At 34.4% G+C, this 17,181-nt stretch overlaps 1 protein-coding gene across 1 annotated transcript; it reads right to left on the reverse strand.

Annotated features, from left to right (window-relative positions):
• Nucleotides 1-9,040: 9,040 nt before the first annotated feature.
• LOC142639765 (triacylglycerol lipase 2-like) lies at nucleotides 9,041-13,070 on the reverse strand. The gene is made up of 9 exons (XM_075813904.1): nucleotides 12,942-13,070; nucleotides 12,738-12,845; nucleotides 10,808-10,948; nucleotides 10,612-10,722; nucleotides 10,332-10,475; nucleotides 10,194-10,234; nucleotides 9,773-9,852; nucleotides 9,597-9,692; nucleotides 9,041-9,363 (listed from the first exon to the last, which is right to left on the reverse strand). The coding sequence occupies exons 1-9, from the start codon at nucleotides 13,068-13,070 to the stop codon at nucleotides 9,041-9,043; spliced, it is 1,173 nt and encodes a 390-aa protein (XP_075670019.1).
• Between the last annotated feature and the right edge of the window lie 4,111 nt (nucleotides 13,071-17,181).

Consider the following 17,181-nt stretch of genomic DNA (forward strand, 5'->3'; position numbering starts at 1 on the left):
ATAAAGGGAGAGGGGGTCCCCTTGCCGAAGCCCCCTTGATGGTGTAATGCAGCCATGAGTAGATCCATTAATAATGATAGAGTACGAAACAGTAGTAACACAATGCATGATAAGGCTTATTAACTTCTCATGAAAGCCAAGTTTTTCCATAGTAGCCTCAATGAAGCACCATTCTACTCTGTCGAAGGCCTTGCACATATCAAGCTTCACCGCCATTGAGCAATCCTTCCCAACTCTTTTATTATTAAGGTAGTGCATAATTTCAAAGGCAGTGAGGACTTTGTCAGTGATTAATCGCTCAGAAAGAAATGCACTTTGGTTTTCTGAAATGATGTTGGGGATGATGGCTTTAAGCCTATTTGCAAAGACTTTTGCAATGATTTTGTATACCACATTACTAAGACTGATGGGTCTAAATTCAGTCATTTTGGTGGGTAACTTTGATTTGGGGATAAGGGTAATGTTGGTTCTGTTTAATTTAGCTAAAGATATGTTATTGTTAAGAACATTGAGAACCATTCTAGTTACATCATTGCCAACAATGGACCAATATTTTTGGAAAAAAATTGCGGACATACCGTCAGGGCTAGGCGCCTTGGTTGGATGCATTTGCTTGATAGCAGTGAGAACTTCTTCCCCAGAAAAATATGTGATGAGTTCCATGTTCATCTCCCCGGTGACTTTGGTGGGAATGTGTCTAGTGACCTCGGTAATGGTAGAAGGGGAAGATGTGAAGATATTTCTGAAGTAGGAGATGGCGGTGTCCACAATAGTCTCGTTAGTGTCACACCACACTCTCTGGTCATTCCAAAGGCCAAGGATGGTGTTTTTTCGCTTCCTTTCTAAGGCTTTGTTTTGAAAGAATTTTGTGTTACGATCTCCTTTACAGAGCCATTGCACTCTTGATCGTTGATTCCAGTATGTTTCTTCGCTGTCTAACAACTCATTTATCTCTTTTCTAAGGAGGTTTATTTGAGGTCCCAAATAGCCATTGGTGTCCTAGACAACTAGCGCACTGAGGGCCTTCCTTTTCTTCCCAATCCTCTTCGGTATATGCCCAAACTCAGCTTGATTCCAATTTGAGAGCTCAGCAGCACATTGGTTAAGCCCCTCAAAAATACCCTTAGGAGAATAAGCATCTATACCTCCCTCCCAGACTCTTCAAATAATCTCCTTGCACTCCTATTTGCGAGTCCACAAGGCTTCAAAATGGAAGTGCCGCTTGCCATGGGATTGGACTGTGATGGCATCAAAGACGAGGAGACCACAATGATCAAAGGTTGAGTTAATGAGATGATGGACCCTTACCTCATGGAAATGATCGCTCCAACCAGCAGTGGCTAAGGCACGGTCAAGCCGCATGTAGGTTCCATCTGGTCCCTCTCTCATATTGCACCAAGTGAAGTTGGACCCATTGTACCCCAAGTCTCTCAGATTACAGAAGTTTATAGCGTTTCTAAAATCGTCCATCTGTTGCTGTGATTGTATAGCCCCCCCTGTTTCTCACTATTAAAGAGAATTTCGTTGAAGTCGCCAAGGCAGATGGTATCTGTTGCTGAGGTCCTTAAGAAGTTTCCAGGAATTCTTTCTTTGGGCCGTGTCAGGATGGCCGTAAAACCCCGTGATTCTCCAGATAAAATTGGAATCTGCTTCGATAATGGTAGCGTCGATGTGATTTGAGCCGTATGTTTTGATGTCAAGATTTGTGTCTTTTGTGCAGAGCATAGCAAGACCACCACTCTGACCATCACTAGGAACATATAAACAATTGAAAAGATAGAAAGACTTTTTGAATTTTTCCATACCTCTTCGTTTCAGCTTCGTTTCCGCGAGGAAGACGACTTTGGGATTCCACCGCTACACAAAATCTTGCAACATCCTACTGTCCGGGGGTTCCCAAGTCCCCGACAGTTCCATCCAAAGCTAATCATTGCGTCCGACGGTGTTGCTTAGTAGCCACAGCCGATGTAGGAGTTGGTTTAGAGCTAAGAGGTGAAGCATCACTGCAAGGCTTCTTTTGGGTTCTGCTTACTTCCTTCTCTAAAGATTCTAGGTTGCCAGGGCATTTAGTATCCACCTTAGAACAAAGGACAGACATCTCAGCATCTTGGGCTTGGGTTTTACTTATTTCCCTTGCTACTTTCTTCAGCCTCACTTTTCAGCTCTGTCCACTAATACTCACTGGGGCTTGGGTTGGATGGACTTTTTTGTCGAGTGGGTTGGCTTTTGTTTTCAGTTTCAATCGGCTGGTGGCTTCGTGGTTTTCATCTTTGAGCTGTTTGGGTTGGCCTGCAGTGGAAAAAGCATCCTGTTGTTCTCCACTTGGGTTTTTGTTCGGGCCTAGGATGGATGTGGTTGGTTTGTCACGTGACTCTCCACTTGCCCTTAAATTACGCTTCACCTCTCTCGGTCTGTCCCATCCACTCTGATCCTCAGCCGCCTGTAAGACTAGGGCGGCATCATTGTTCCCTGCTGAAGTGTGGTTTTGGCTTCCCAAGGTTCTTTTCCCGCCATTGGTGTCGCTTCCCCCCATGCCTTCTGACAGGTTGGGTTGGCCAAGGGTTGCGTGTGTGAACACGGTCTCCACTGCTGGGTTTGATCCATCATTCTTATTGTCACAACTACTACCCGCTTTTCTTGAGGGTTCCTTAGGGTGCCAACCTGCCCTGAGCCAATCCCCATATTGAGGGGTGCTGTCACAACTCATCACAAGTTCAGGGCAGTGTTTTTCGTCATGTCCCAGTCGTCCGTAGGTAAAACAGAGGGTTGGGAGTCTCTCATACTTGTAAGTTAGCCAGGTTCTTTAACCGTCCTCATTGTTAAGAAAACTGCCTCTCCTAAGAGGTCTATCGATTTGCAGCTCCATTCTGAGCCTTAGGAATTTGGCTTGTTCTGACTGCCAAGATCTTTTATCAACTTCTAGGAACTTTCCAACCCAATTTCTTTTCCGGTATTCTCGGACATATGTTCAAACGGGAGCCCCCAAACTTGGACCCATAGAGGAGTGTCGGTGAAGGTTATATTGGCTGTGGATAAGCCTTTCTTCCATCAGCACAGTAGCAAAAGGTTGTTGTCAAAGCTCCATGGTCCACATTTTTCAACCCACTCAAGCTGGAATTTGGAGCTGAACTTGAACTGAAGGATGCTATTGCCAACGTCTACAATTCGGAGGTCTGAACCCATTTTCCATGCCAAGCGGAGGACATTTTTCAAGGCTCGTTGGTTTTGTTTTTGGTTTGATAGGAGTTTCCCAAAGAGACTTAAGGAGCATTCTTCGAGAAGCTCTATGTGGTTTGGGTTGGAAAGACAAATATCTTCTTCTTCGTCCTTGGTTAATTGAAGTTTCTCTAAGTCATATAGGACTGAATCTTCCATGACAAGGTGGGAGGGTAGGGGGGTGTGTCTGTTGCACTTAGATGATTAATGCAAGCAGAGAGAGGTCCCTATAGAAAAAAGAACTAAGGGAGGGAGAGCTCGCTAATGGTGAGAGAGAAAAGCTCCTACCTAGGGAGAGTGTATAGACCTCCGGCCCCTATAGTTGGAACCAATTTAAGGTTTATTTTGTAACTTATAAAACTATAAGGTTTAATTTGAAACCCCTTAAACTATAAGATTTAATTTGTAACTTATGAAACTATAGGGTTTAATTGAAATCCTCTCTAAAATAGATTAGTGTTGTGTAGTTATGTTTTCTCAGTTTATAAGGCCTTAGAAATCTATTAAATTTTCCCAAGTGACTGGGTTGAGATTAGGGGTGGCACCCCCTTATGGCTAGGGCGGTCCTAGGACCACCCTGACCTGAAAAAAAAAAATATTTATACATAATAATTTAAAATTTTATATTTATCTACCTTTAAAAAAAATTTGAGAACACCCTGAATTTTTTTATGCCAATAAAATTAAATTTTGATCCATAATTTGAGCAACTTAACAATATATTAGGGTCTTTCAAGCAAAAAGAATCACATGCTTTTATATTCTTTTAAGCCTATACTACGGCTTTACTTTTAGTTTTTGCTTTACCTGAAACACTATCATTGTACGACTACATTTCCTAAAAAACATTATAATATATATATTATACAACTAATTGGTCAAAGTCATGTAAATTTAGTTTTTTTCATCGTACAAATACTTTTCTTTTTTCCTTTTCTGATAATTTTAATTAGAAAAAAATAGTAGTTTTAGTTAATTAAGTGAATAAACTTAAAAAGTTACTTAATTTTTATATAACATCAATTAATTCATTATATATATAAAATAAACTTTTTATTTTTATGATTATAATTAAACATGTGATTGTCCATTCTAAGGAAATTTGATTAAATTTACACGAAAAGTGTCACTAAATATTATATTTTTACATTTTCTATCATATTATTAGAAATAAACTTATTATATTTTTAGTTATATAATTTAAAATTTTATTAATTATATTATTTATGATATCATTGGTTCGACCATTGGTCGGATCTCAATTCGACCAAAAAACCAGTAACTAGTCCCTTTTCTAGTTCTTTCACAGTATTGATTTACAAAACCATGGAAAAAACCCAAAAAAAAAAAAAAAAAACTTGAATGAAAATATGGAAAAAAAAATATAATAAAACCACTAACAAGGCCCAAACCAAATGCCAATAGAATAGCCTAGTACAAGATCAATCTCATCTCAAACTAAGATTATCACTACTCCAACACCAACACGATTACGTTTTTAATTCAACAATTTTTTTAAAAAAATCCTCACTGCCTCAGCGCCTCGTGGATTCACAAGTCACTAAACAATTTAAACTAAGAGTAGATCAAATTGAAAGGGTAAAAGGAAATTAGAAACTCACTTTCTCTCCCCAGCCATCGTCGTCCATCCCTGTTCAGCAACACTAACAACAACCATGACTAAACTCCACAAGCTTTATATTGTAAAATTTTATGTATGTGCGTGTTTTTTGTTGTTGTTGTTGTTGTTGTTGTTGTTGTTGTCAATATATAAAATTTTCTTTTTATTAGATTGTGTAATTTATGCTTCTTGAGGAACATCTTGGAAAAAATTCTTGGAGCCGCCACTAGTTGAGATTTCAGCTTGACGTCAAAGAAGATGGACACTTTCCACAAATTGGTGTTTTTTTTTTCCTCAATGTTTTAACTGTTTTTTAAAATATAATGAAATTTTAAACTTATGCTATGTTTGGAAGTTTTGAGAGAAATGAGAGTAGGGGGGAATAGAGACAAGGATAGTAGTGGAGAGGAAAGTAGAGAGAAATTGTTATCCTCTACCTTGTTTGGATGTTTTTAAAATTAATTAAGGAGGTGGAGAATAATTAGTCTTTTCAATTTTAATTTTGTTAATATGCTAAGGGCAAATTTGATAATTCATTTGATCAAGCATTTTTGTGCTCCACTCTCTCTCTAAATCTCTCCAATTTAGGGGAATTAAAAATGAAAGGTTACAAGTAGTTCAAACCCCTCCAAACTCCTCCCCCTCATTCCTTAAAAAAATCCAAATAAGGTAATTAAATTACTCTTCCTCCTTCTATTCTACTCCCCCTCCTTCCCCTAACATCCAAACGTAACATTAAGATCTGATTAATGATCAGTTTGTAAAGGGTTACTCTATTGTTTGTTGACTAATAATAGAGACACTACAAATTTTATTACAATATCTTTAAAATTTGATGTGTTACAAATTACATAAATTTGATTTTGACATTCATTTACAAGTGATGTGAGGTATATTACAACTTTTACCATATAGAGCTTACAAACTGGATTAAAAAAAAAAAAAAAAAAAGAAGCTTACAAACTAATATGTTACTAAAAATAAAAAATAAAAAATTCATTTATTAGTTAGTTGAAGCCCATTAATCACATTTTTTTGTCATATTAGTTTGTAAGTTTTATATTTTAATAAAGAGTAATGCTACAACTACAAGTTATTTTACAATATTTTCACAAATTGTGTGGGGTTCTAGAACTCCGAATAAGGCCGTCGCGCCACATGTCATGGCATGGCCGAGGAGGGCAATCACAGCGCCAAGGAGTCCACGCCCTCGAATTCTATGGTCGCGTCATCAACCCGTCATCAAAGGAGGTCTTACTATGCTGAAAGAGCTTTAGGAAGGGGTCTAGCACTGATGTGACTGAAGAGCTGGAGGCTGCCACCACATTCAATACATTCTACCAAACCTCCTAGCTGCATTTATGTGGAGAAGACCCTTGAATAGTGCTACCTTGGATGCTGCATTTCACAGGGGTATAGGGAAGGTGGTTAATGGGACTGACACTTGAGTGGTGGCCTGCGTGATCAACAAATGGAAGGATAGGATCATCCAAAAGGGTCTATATAAGGTAGAAGGTCCCCTTGAGAAAAGGGACCAAGAAAACAGCAGAGAAAAACACTGTAACATGAAAGAAAGGAAATTGTAAACTAGTCTGATAGTGATATATTCAAGAACAAAATCTCCTCAAACCTATCTGAGAAGAATTATCCTTCTTAATTTGGGGAATGCCTTCTATTTTTCCTTGTCTCATTGTTGTCCCTAACCCATGGTAAATACTATCTCGTCCATGAAAGCCTAGTTTAGGAGCCCACTCTCTAACAATTCATTGTGTTCGGCTATTTGGGTCTGGGTCCTTCAATCATTTAGGCTCAAGCACTAAATCTAGTCCTTACAGTTAATATAACCAACTTTTTACTGGTTATCATCTAGACTCACTACTAACATATCACTTTTTCATTTACTAATAATCACTCACTACATCAGTAGTTTGTAAAAAAATTTGTAAAATAGTTTGTATTTCTAGCATTACCTTTGTTGGAAAATTTAGACCCCAGTTGATAGAATTAACAAATTTTAAATCCAAGTTGTTAATTAGATTTATTATGCATAAAACTTGTTAAAACAAACAAACATCAATATCATGTCAAAACTAAGTGCAGCTGAAAAATAAATAAGACAAAATATGATGACTCAAGAAAACCAATGAAACCAACCAGTTTCATAGTAAAAAACCTAGGGGGAAACCTTCCCGAAAAGCAATCTACTATAGTAAAAAGAAGTTTCAGATCTAGTACAAAACTTTTGTCCCTAGATTCTACAATCCCCGTAGATGAACTCACAACAGAAACCTTCTACCGCTTCAAAACCTCTGAACTCTTCAATATATGAACGCCACCCTTTAATGCACAAATCTCAATACGTGACTCACTTCTTTGCACGAATCCCAGTATGTGACTCACTCACCAACTTGAGAAAGAAGAATGTTGGTTGCAAAGTTCTTCACTTCATCAATAATGAAGATCAAGAAGTACTTGGTTATAAAACCCTAAGGCTTAAAGACGTAGTAACTTATTTCAAAGAAAATAAGGTTTCGGTCACCTTTTGCATATATTCCCCTTGTATTTTCTTATGTGATGGCCTCTAAAATAAGCCTTATATATGCCTAAGGTTGTGAGAAAAGAAATCCTACACAAATACAAAAGCCTAGCCTAAAAATCATATCTGAAAATTCTTATTTCCATAACCCCGATAGATACTTCGATAGATAGTATCTGTCGAGCCTCATTAAATCTCGATAGATAGCTATCTGTCGAGCATTTGTCCAGCTTTAGTAAACACATTTTCTTCACTTGTTTCTTGGTCCAATCTTCATGGCTTTAATACTAGACTTGAGCAATATGTTCTTTGAAGTATTAAACACATCCTAGATCTACCCGAATACAAGTAAAGTGTGTTTTGTCAAAAGATTAGTCAACTACATAAAATATGTCATTAACAATCTCTCCATTTGGCAATCCGTGACAAAACCACAACAAACAAATGAACATATGAGAGAAGTCATAAATCACTCAACTCATACTCATTTGTTAAATACAATAAAATCTACCCTAACACAAACTCTTGAAAAACTTTGCAAGAAGAGAGTTCATGGCATGGAAGACTTTGATGACCTGTATTTTTGAAACACTTTAAACAAAACTCATCAAGGACATGAACAACATGTTCTTTGAAGTATTAAATACATCTTAAATCTACCCAAATACAAGTAAAATGCGTTTTGTCAAATCTTCATGGCTTTAATACTAGACTTGAACAATATGTTCTTTGAAGTATTAAACACATCCTAGATCTATCCGAATACAAGTAAAGTGTGTTTTGTCAAAAGATTAGTCAACTACATAAAATATGTCATTAACAATCTCTCCATTTGGCAATCCGTGACAAAACCACAACAAACAAATGAACATATGAGAGAAGTCATAAATCACTCAACTCATACTCATTTGTTAAATACAATAAAATCTACCCTAACACAAACTCTTGAAAAACTTTGCAAGAAGAGAATTCATGGCATGGAAGACTTTGATGACCTGTATTTTTGAAACACTTTAAACAAAACTCATCAAGGACATGAACAACATGTTCTTTGAAGTATTAAATACATCTTAAATCTACCCAAATACAAGTAAAATGCGTTTTGTCAAAGGATTAGTCAACTACATAAAATATGTCATTAACAACTCTTTAGTAAAACTTATAATACCTTTAACATTTTCCTTCTTTTATATTATGATTTTAAACTCCACCAATGATGTCCATTGCCATGTCAATTTATAAAAGTTATACTTAAATTTTAAAGCAATGCCGTTTAAAAAAATTAGCATCAATTTCTTTCCTTGTTTATTAGCAACACACAACGTGCCATTTCAAATTGTGGTGTCCTTAGTTGACACCACAATGGACAGATCACCCTTGATGAATTGAGCCATTATAATTTAGAATCCTTGCACCCCAGTACTAAGAAACCATAAATGGAATAAATAAATTCTCTTTGATTGAATGATTTATAAGAAAGGGTAGCACGCTTTTCAATCAAAACGGCTAAGTTAACATTCATTTTGTTTTATGATATTGTCAAAAAAACAATGTTTAACCAAACATAGAGTTAAAATCAAATCTAAGGTGCAGTACCAACTAAAATGAGAAACTCTTGGCTGGAACAAAGAATTATCTGTAGTGGATCTCTAAAAGAGTTCTGAAAATCAAGCTTGGGTCCTCAAGAAAGCTATCAGGGGATCATATGCTACACTTTTCACATTCTCAGCCGCAATGAAATCCAAATGAGCATAATCATCTCTGTACAGTAGCACAAGCTTGTCCTTCTGATGATCTTTAAGGTCGTCTAGCAAAAGCTTCACATCATTAACGTCAGAAAGCGAATCCTTCCCCCCATAACCAATGAAAAGAGGAATGTCTTTTGGAATGCTTGTCAGATTGTACAGAGGAGCAGTGGGCTGCCCGTAGTGCTTCTTGTTCTCACTGCCATCATCATAGTCATACTCTGCTACGTTTCCAGCTCTGAGCACTATCCAAAGTTTTTGTTTTAAAAGAGTTAATAATTATAAAATCAATGTGATCTATGGAACTCAATTAGATAAAATAAAGCAACTTTAACTACTGGCAGTGTAAATTTGTAGGCCTTGGACTTGAACCGCTAAATGATAATGAGATACGCACATAGTAGGCTTATTTTTCATTTTGGTTTACTAAAATGAGCTTAGCAGAAGGGTACACAAAATCGAAAATTCAAAGATTTACTCTGTGCCAAATGGACCATGTTCTTTGTTGACGTTGACTGGGGTGTATGATTAAGTACGACATCATACGTGGGAGGCTTTATGCAGCAATTCGGGCCTATAAATAGAGAAGACATGTAAATCAGTACTCGAAGGGAAAGGAAGATTACATTATCATGTTAAGCAAGTGAGAACAACCTGCAATAGCGGATACCAGGTTGCTACAATCAATGAGTGGCAAGTGGCAGACACTTTGCAGAAGTTTGCCAACAGCCGACCTGTTTGTTAGGAAAAAAAAGATTGTTTGTGGTGTAATTTTCATAATTTGGGTTCACAAGAATTTGAATCTAAAAGATGAAACTAAAAATTTGGATAACTTCTTCACTTGGAAAGTTTCAGAATATCTTTAAACAAATCTCAGAAGTGAGAATACTAGTACTTGTCCATTTTGATTAATGTTGAAATATCATAGATAAAATTCACACTCATTTTTGGTTGAAAAATTACTCATCGACTGCAAGCAAGTGCAAGATTTTGTTTTTGTTTTTGTTGTTGTTGTTTTTGTTCATTAAGCATGTGCAAAATGTTACTCAATTACGATGGCTAATTGCTTCCTCACCCTCCTGCAATGAATTCATGGAGACCCAGCCAGTATGCGCGCTGTTAAATTTTACAAAAATACTTAATGATATTGAATTCGATATTAACAAAATATGGGTTTCACAATTGAGCAGGAGAGTTTCATAATTTGTCTTACTTCAGCTAGATATGCTTTGGCAATAGTTCTTGGAAACACCGAGGTCGTCTGACTCGTATAAGCAATTGGGCAAAGCAAAGCTGCGGATTTTGTCAGGTTCACCAGTTTCTCTTGGGAAAAGGAAGCCAAAGCAAGCAAAGTTCCCTACAATTTAGAAAAAAGTTACCTTAGTTTCACTTAGCACATGCCGAACAAAATTTCAAATTATAAATAATGTCCTTGAATAGAATGGAAGCAACAATTCCACATATATCCATTCAAAAAAAATCCACATATATACCAAGGAATGCCCAACATAGTACAGTTTCTGCCGTGTCTGATTATGTATATAGTCATACATAGCAGGAAGATCATCATTCGCTAATTGCGTCCATGTCCACTCCCAGTATGGCTATAGCTTAAGAAGGTTAAAATCACAACATATTTGAATGTGCTTCATATGTAATGCAAGTGACATTTTGTAAATGAAAGAGAACCGGATCATTAGCAGTGAGTGAAGTATGTCCACGGCTAGATTTTGTGCCTCGATTATTTCCAATCCACACATCAAATCCATTATCTGCTAAGATGAACGCCAGAGATTTATCTGGAGAATTGAACAACCATGTAGCTGCATCCTGTGACCAGCCACAACTTGTGTTAGTATTAGGAGTTGTGTCCTAAAATCCAATTTGTATGAAATAATATGATTAATTAAAATGTTTAATTATATGATACAGTATCTACATGAACTAATTGGATATTATATTATGGCCCATGAAATGCATTGTATATGATTTAATTATGTAAGATATAAATTACAAGTTCTATATAAACTCAAAACTCCTAGTTCGTAGTTGGTGATGAAATTGTGTTTTTCATTTATAAAAGTTATAACATATCAACTAAGATGATTTGTTTTAATTATGAAAGTGAAGACTTCTAGTTGATGTATTGATGTGTATTAAACGAGTAAGTAAAGATATTCATCAAATAGGGATTGATCTTCATCAAACTTTAGTAAATAATAACTAAAGTTTATATTTAATAAAATTAAATATAACAAATATAAGAATAACTAAAAGATTAAATCAAAGATTCACTAAAGGCCTTGCAGTTGAATTGGCACTTCTCTATGTACAAAGTGCTTGGGAGTCTAGGGGGAAAAGGGTTCAAGCTGTCACTAATTATTGACGTCGTTTCACTCTAGTGGTGTTTCATGGAGTCAATTGATTTTTTTTTTTTGAGAGAGAGTCAATTGATATAATTAATAGATTTTTAGATGTAACTTTATAATAAAACTTATAATGCAATTATATTTTCATAGGGTTTGTTTAGATACCGCTTATTTTGCTGAAACTGAAAACTTATTGCTGAAAATATTGTAGATAAAGATAAAAGTTAGTTAAAATATTATAGCAAGGCCTATGAATAGTACCAAAAAGTGCAGTGGGGCCTATGAATAGAAGAAAAAATAAGCTGAATAATAAAATATTTTTCTTTTTTCATTTCAATCCAAAATGGAGACATAATAATGCAAAAAAAAAAAAAAATTAATAGTATTTTTGAGTTTATCAAGAGTTGACAAGAGGTCAAAGCCTATTGAAGTAGAGCTTTATTATATTCTTTGATCTCATCCCAAGCCATAAACTAAAAGTCCATAAAACTAATTAGTTTATTATTAATTAATTATTTATTTTAGTAAGAAAAGAATAAATGCAAACCGTTATTATTCTAAAGAAAATAATTGTTAGAACATATGTACGTTTTCAAAAAAACGATATTCATTCTCTTGAAAATACATAGAAGCTTACGGAGAGTAACTGACTGGTTGCAAAAACCAAGGAGGAGAATTGTTCTAAATTTATCACACACCTATACACATCACACAATCAATCAAATTGGGGCATCATAATCTCCCCCACTTAAATCTCTAATGTCCTCGTTAGGGCCCACTTTGTGGGATAGTGTTTCTGAGCCCACACGAGGGCCGACTCTGATACCATATGTAACGATCCCAAAAAAAGAGGTAGTCATATCAGCGCTATACCTCAAAAGGACTAATCATAATTGAGGCTCCTTGCAGTTATTAATAAAGCTCAATTCAACCCAGTAAATACCCGATGTGGGACTCATCACACACCCACACACATCACACAATCAATCAAATTGGGGCATCACAAAACCATTTATCTAACATTCATAGTTCATGCATATTATATTGTATTATAGAAGTAGATCCTATGGCTTCCTCTATTTTGGTTTTGTATGTGATGCAAATTGGTGTTTTCCAACAGTTAGTTATTGATGTTATCAGACTAATGTTCCATACTTCCATGTATGGAAGAAATACCTCACGAGCGCACATACAAAAAGAAACATAATTCAAGTATATGGTGTAGAAGGTCCTAATTATATTAGTCAAACCATGAAAATCCCATGTTGTAACAAAACCGGTGGCCTATTTGCCGTCGTATTAGTCCTCCCCACCGGAATTCTCTGCACCCCAAGAATATAACCATCTTGTGTCGTTACCTGAAGCATCAAAGTTTAAACACATTAATTAGACATTAGTATGAGACAAAGCGAAAAAGCTTTATAAACTAAAAACCACGCAATCATGGTAGATACTTTATGTTCTTCGCAAACATAGCCATTTGTCTCCACCATGGATTTGCATAGACTATTTTGACTATTGACAGCAACTGCTGATGCAAATAGTAGAACCGCTAGAAGTATAGTATTTGAAGTGTAATCCATTTTCATTTCAGTGCTGTAACAACTTTCACACTTCCCGCTATTTATGCTTGAAGAATCCAAATTCATACAAAGATTACGTTGTTTGGTAACTTGAATTACATACTAAATTACATATGTTTCATTATTATGAACGTATTTTAATATAATTTTTTTAAAGAAACACGTTAATTGCTATAAATAAAATACCTTTTTTTCAGAATCAACTATAAATAAAATACGTTTCTCAAAAAAACTATAAATAAAATACCATTTTTGTTTTTTCATTTCCTTAAACCTTATCTCTGCATCACATTATATTATAGTACCATTTATTATATATTATAAATGTTATATACTATACACAACAATGACAAGTGTGATGAAAAATTATTTCATCTACTAATGCATAATACTCATCACACACCTAGATTTTTTTGTGATTGGAAAATGTAGTAATCCCAAATTATAATAAATGCTCTAAATAAACTCTTACCCAAAAAATAGAAGAGCCTCTCACGCGCGTGCTTAGAGGCTAGTCTTTTTAATTTGTTTGAAAAATAAAAATATATATTTCTAAATTATAATAAATACAAATTATTAACCTTTATCTAATAAATTAGAAGAGTCTCAAAGGCTCTTTTATTTTTTGGGTAAGGGTTAATTTATAGTATTTATTATAATTTAGGATTACTACATTTTTAATCACAAAAAAAAAACCTAAGGATATGATGAAAAATTATTTCACCTGCTAATGCATAATACTCATCACACTCCTAGATTTTTTTGTGATTGGAAAATGTAGTAATCCCAAATTATAATAAATGCTCTAAATTAACCCTTACCCAAAAAATAGAAGAGCATTTGAGCACGTGCATGAGCGCGTGCTCAGAGGCTAGCCTTTTTTAATTTGTTTGAAGAATAAAAATATATATTTCTAAATTATAATAAATACAAATTATTAACCTTTATCTAAAAAATTAGAAGAGTCTCAGAGGCTCTTTTATTTTTTGGGTAATGGTTAATTTAGAATATTTATTATAATTTAGGATTACTACATTTTTCAATCACAAAAAAAAACCTAGGGATGTGATGAAAAATTATTTAACCTGCAAACACATAATACTCATCACACCCCTAAGTTTTTTTGTGATTGGAAAATGTAGTAATCCTAAATTATAATAAATACTCTAAATTAACTCTAACCCAAAAAATAAAAGAGTCTCTGAGACAAGCGTGAGCACGTGTTCAGAGGCTAGTTTGTCAGTAAAGAATATTAAGTTTAAAAATTCAAGATTTATATTTTTTTTACCAAAAAAATGGATCAAGATTTAGAGGGACAGCTCCAAAAGTCCAAACGTCTCATCTACAATAAATCCCAAAACACAATCAATTAAGAATTACTTACGCGCGTGCTCAGAGGTTAGTTTGTCAGTAAAGAATATTAAGATAAAAAGATCAAGATTTATATTTTTTTACCAAAAAAATGGATCAAGATTTAGAGGGACAACTCCAAAGTCCAAACGTCTCATCTACAATAAATTCAAAACACAATCAATTAAGAACTACTATTTTTCTTATAAGAGGATTACTAAAGTGACTTAAAAGTGAATTTTTAAAAAACTTTTAATAGAGATGAGCTATCAATTCGTGTAAAGCCACCTTAAAGTATTCTTTTAAAAACAATTTTATGTTAACTTGAACTAAAATTTGTATATTAAGTCAATGCAATGTGAAGTATGACTCAATACAACAACTAAAAGATAGATCTAAATTGACGGTGTGAATACATAATCCAAAGACAAACTTAAGTAGAAATAGAGAAACTTGAAATGATACAAAGTAACTCAAAAGGGGAATAACAGCACAAAAAGATTAGGGGCATTAAGCAAATGAATGCCCAATTTCCCCACAATTATAGCCGATTCTCATCCATGCCATGATCATATCCTTCTTATTAGGGCTATCTCATCATTCTAATTAGGGCGATTCTTGACTGCCCTTGATGCCAATAAAGTAATCATATCTGCAAGTATCACATAACATAAAAAATCACCATTATAAGTTGACTTTATGCCACAAAAGAACATTTGTCATTTCCATATTCAATCGCTCACATGCGTGCTCCTTCTTTTGGCTTCTCTCCCCATTTCTTCATGCCTGTCAAAAAAGATTAGATTTAGGAAAGGATTATAGTTATCTGACTCTACCATAAAAGAGTCAAATGATTGTCATCCTATCTCATACTAATATTTTTCCTGTACACTACCCACATTAAAGAGTTCAAATCAAACACAAACAAATAATACCATAAATTTTTGTGTGGAAGTTAATTTTTTTTTATAATTGAAATGGATTTAAGATTGTTTACATCCATGGCTAACACAACAACAAAATACAATGAACAGTCATAGCAGTACATTAATCCTGAATTCGGCCAATTGATGAGACATTCTAGAAAAAATGACTCAAGAAAAAATGTATGAAGTGATGGCATAATGTGATTAGGACCATCAGACACTCTTGAATAATAACAACAACAAAAAGTTCCGAATTATAATTACTGCAAATTGAAAGGTGTACCGAGACCCTTAATAATGCTTCTAGCAAACAAAGTATCATAATCTTCTAAACCCACAGCCGCAATCTATCTGTCCCCAACCTTCCTATTGAGGACCAACAATGACATCAAAACTGGTATCAGTTTATGAACAGGATTTGGAAAAACTATGAAGACTTAACAAAGTGAGAGTGAAAGATGGTGGAAGAAGATTGGGTGGATGACAGAAGAAGAAACTGAAGGAGAAGGATAATATTGTGGTGGATGTGAGAACGCGGTTTTTTTTTTTTTTTTGAGAATGAACATGGTTTTAATAGGTGTAGCAATCCGATTTTTACAACTACCTTCAATTATCTTTCTTTTTGAAACATAAGATATATTTGAAAGTAGAGTTTTTTTTGGATAAATCTGAAAGCGGCTTTTTTTTTTAGAGAAAAGTTTTTTTTTTTTTGATAGAAGTTGAACGTGGGTTTGAATGTGGTATTTGAAAGTTTTTGGATTTCTTTTGGATATGATTGATTTTTACTTTTTAGTATATTTTTTTCTTCAAAAAAAAAAAAAAAAGATTTAAGGAAAAAAAAAAAAAACTAAATGTGAGATGAGATTAAGGGAAACCTGGGTATTGAAAAAAAAAAAAAAGTTCAGTTTTTTTTTTTTTTTTGAGAAACGAAGAAAATAGTTAAGTCTTGATAAAGGAAGAAAAAAAAAACTGAAGAGAGAAAATTGAAAACATGGAGCAATGCTTGGAGTTAAACGTGGGAGTTAAATATTGCCTATTTTGTAGGCAAAGTTATAGGTGAGAGTTAAAGATGTATTTTTACTATGTTATCCTCAAGCTTTCTATCTACATAAATTTAGGCCGCAAGGGTATTTTTTGAAAAAAAATTTAATAATTTGCATCAATTATAATTTTAAATTTTTTGGCCAATTAAAAAAATAAATAAAGAGAAAATTTTAAACGTGAAATTTGTTTCTGAATAAGTGGGTTAGCGGGAGAGTAATCTTATTTTGTAGGCAATGCTTTAATGGAAGTTAAAGATGTATTTTTACTTTGTTGTCCTTTAGTTCTGTCTCTACTTAAACTTAGGGATATAGGGTATTTTGGAACAAAAAAAATCTGATCCAAATAGGGGCAGCCCCTTAAATAGTAGTACTAGTCTTTGAGCACGCGCTCACATGCGTGCTCAGAGGCTCTTTTATTTTTTGGGATGAGCGCGTGCTCAGAAGCTCTTCTATTTTTTGGGTAAAGGTTAATTGATAGCATTTATTATAATTTAGGATGACTACATTTTCCAATCACAAAAAAAAAAAAATCAAGGGGTGTGATGAAAAATTATTCACTTGCTTATGCATAATACTCATTACACCCCTAGGTTTTTTTTTTTGTGATTAGAAAATGTAGTAATCTCAAATTATAATAAATGCTCTAAATTAACCCTTACCCAAAAAATAGAAGAGCCTCTGAGCACACGTGTGAGCGCGTGATTAGAGGCTAGTCTTTATTTAAAAAAGTAGATGTGGTAATGATTTGTACTTGCTTTATTATTGCATCGTCTTTCACTCTCATTTTCTATT

The sequence above is a fragment of the Castanea sativa genome, chromosome 6 (assembly GCF_040712315.1).
Source record: "Castanea sativa cultivar Marrone di Chiusa Pesio chromosome 6, ASM4071231v1".
In the NCBI taxonomy this organism is placed as follows: domain Eukaryota; kingdom Viridiplantae; phylum Streptophyta; class Magnoliopsida; order Fagales; family Fagaceae; genus Castanea; species Castanea sativa.

Excerpts from the sequence above, each read along its gene's own strand:
- LOC142639765 (XM_075813904.1), bottom strand. The coding sequence starts at position 13,070 with ATGGATTACACTTCAAATACTATACTTCTAGCGGTTCTACTATTTGCA. Across the intron at positions 10,476-10,611 it reads ACTATGTTGGGCATTCCTTG|GGAACTTTGCTTGCTTTGGC; the intron begins GTATATATGTGG and ends TCTAAATTGTAG. Across the intron at positions 9,853-10,193 it reads CATGAATTCATTGCAGGAGG|GTCGGCTGTTGGCAAACTTC; the intron begins GTGAGGAAGCAA and ends CCTAACAAACAG.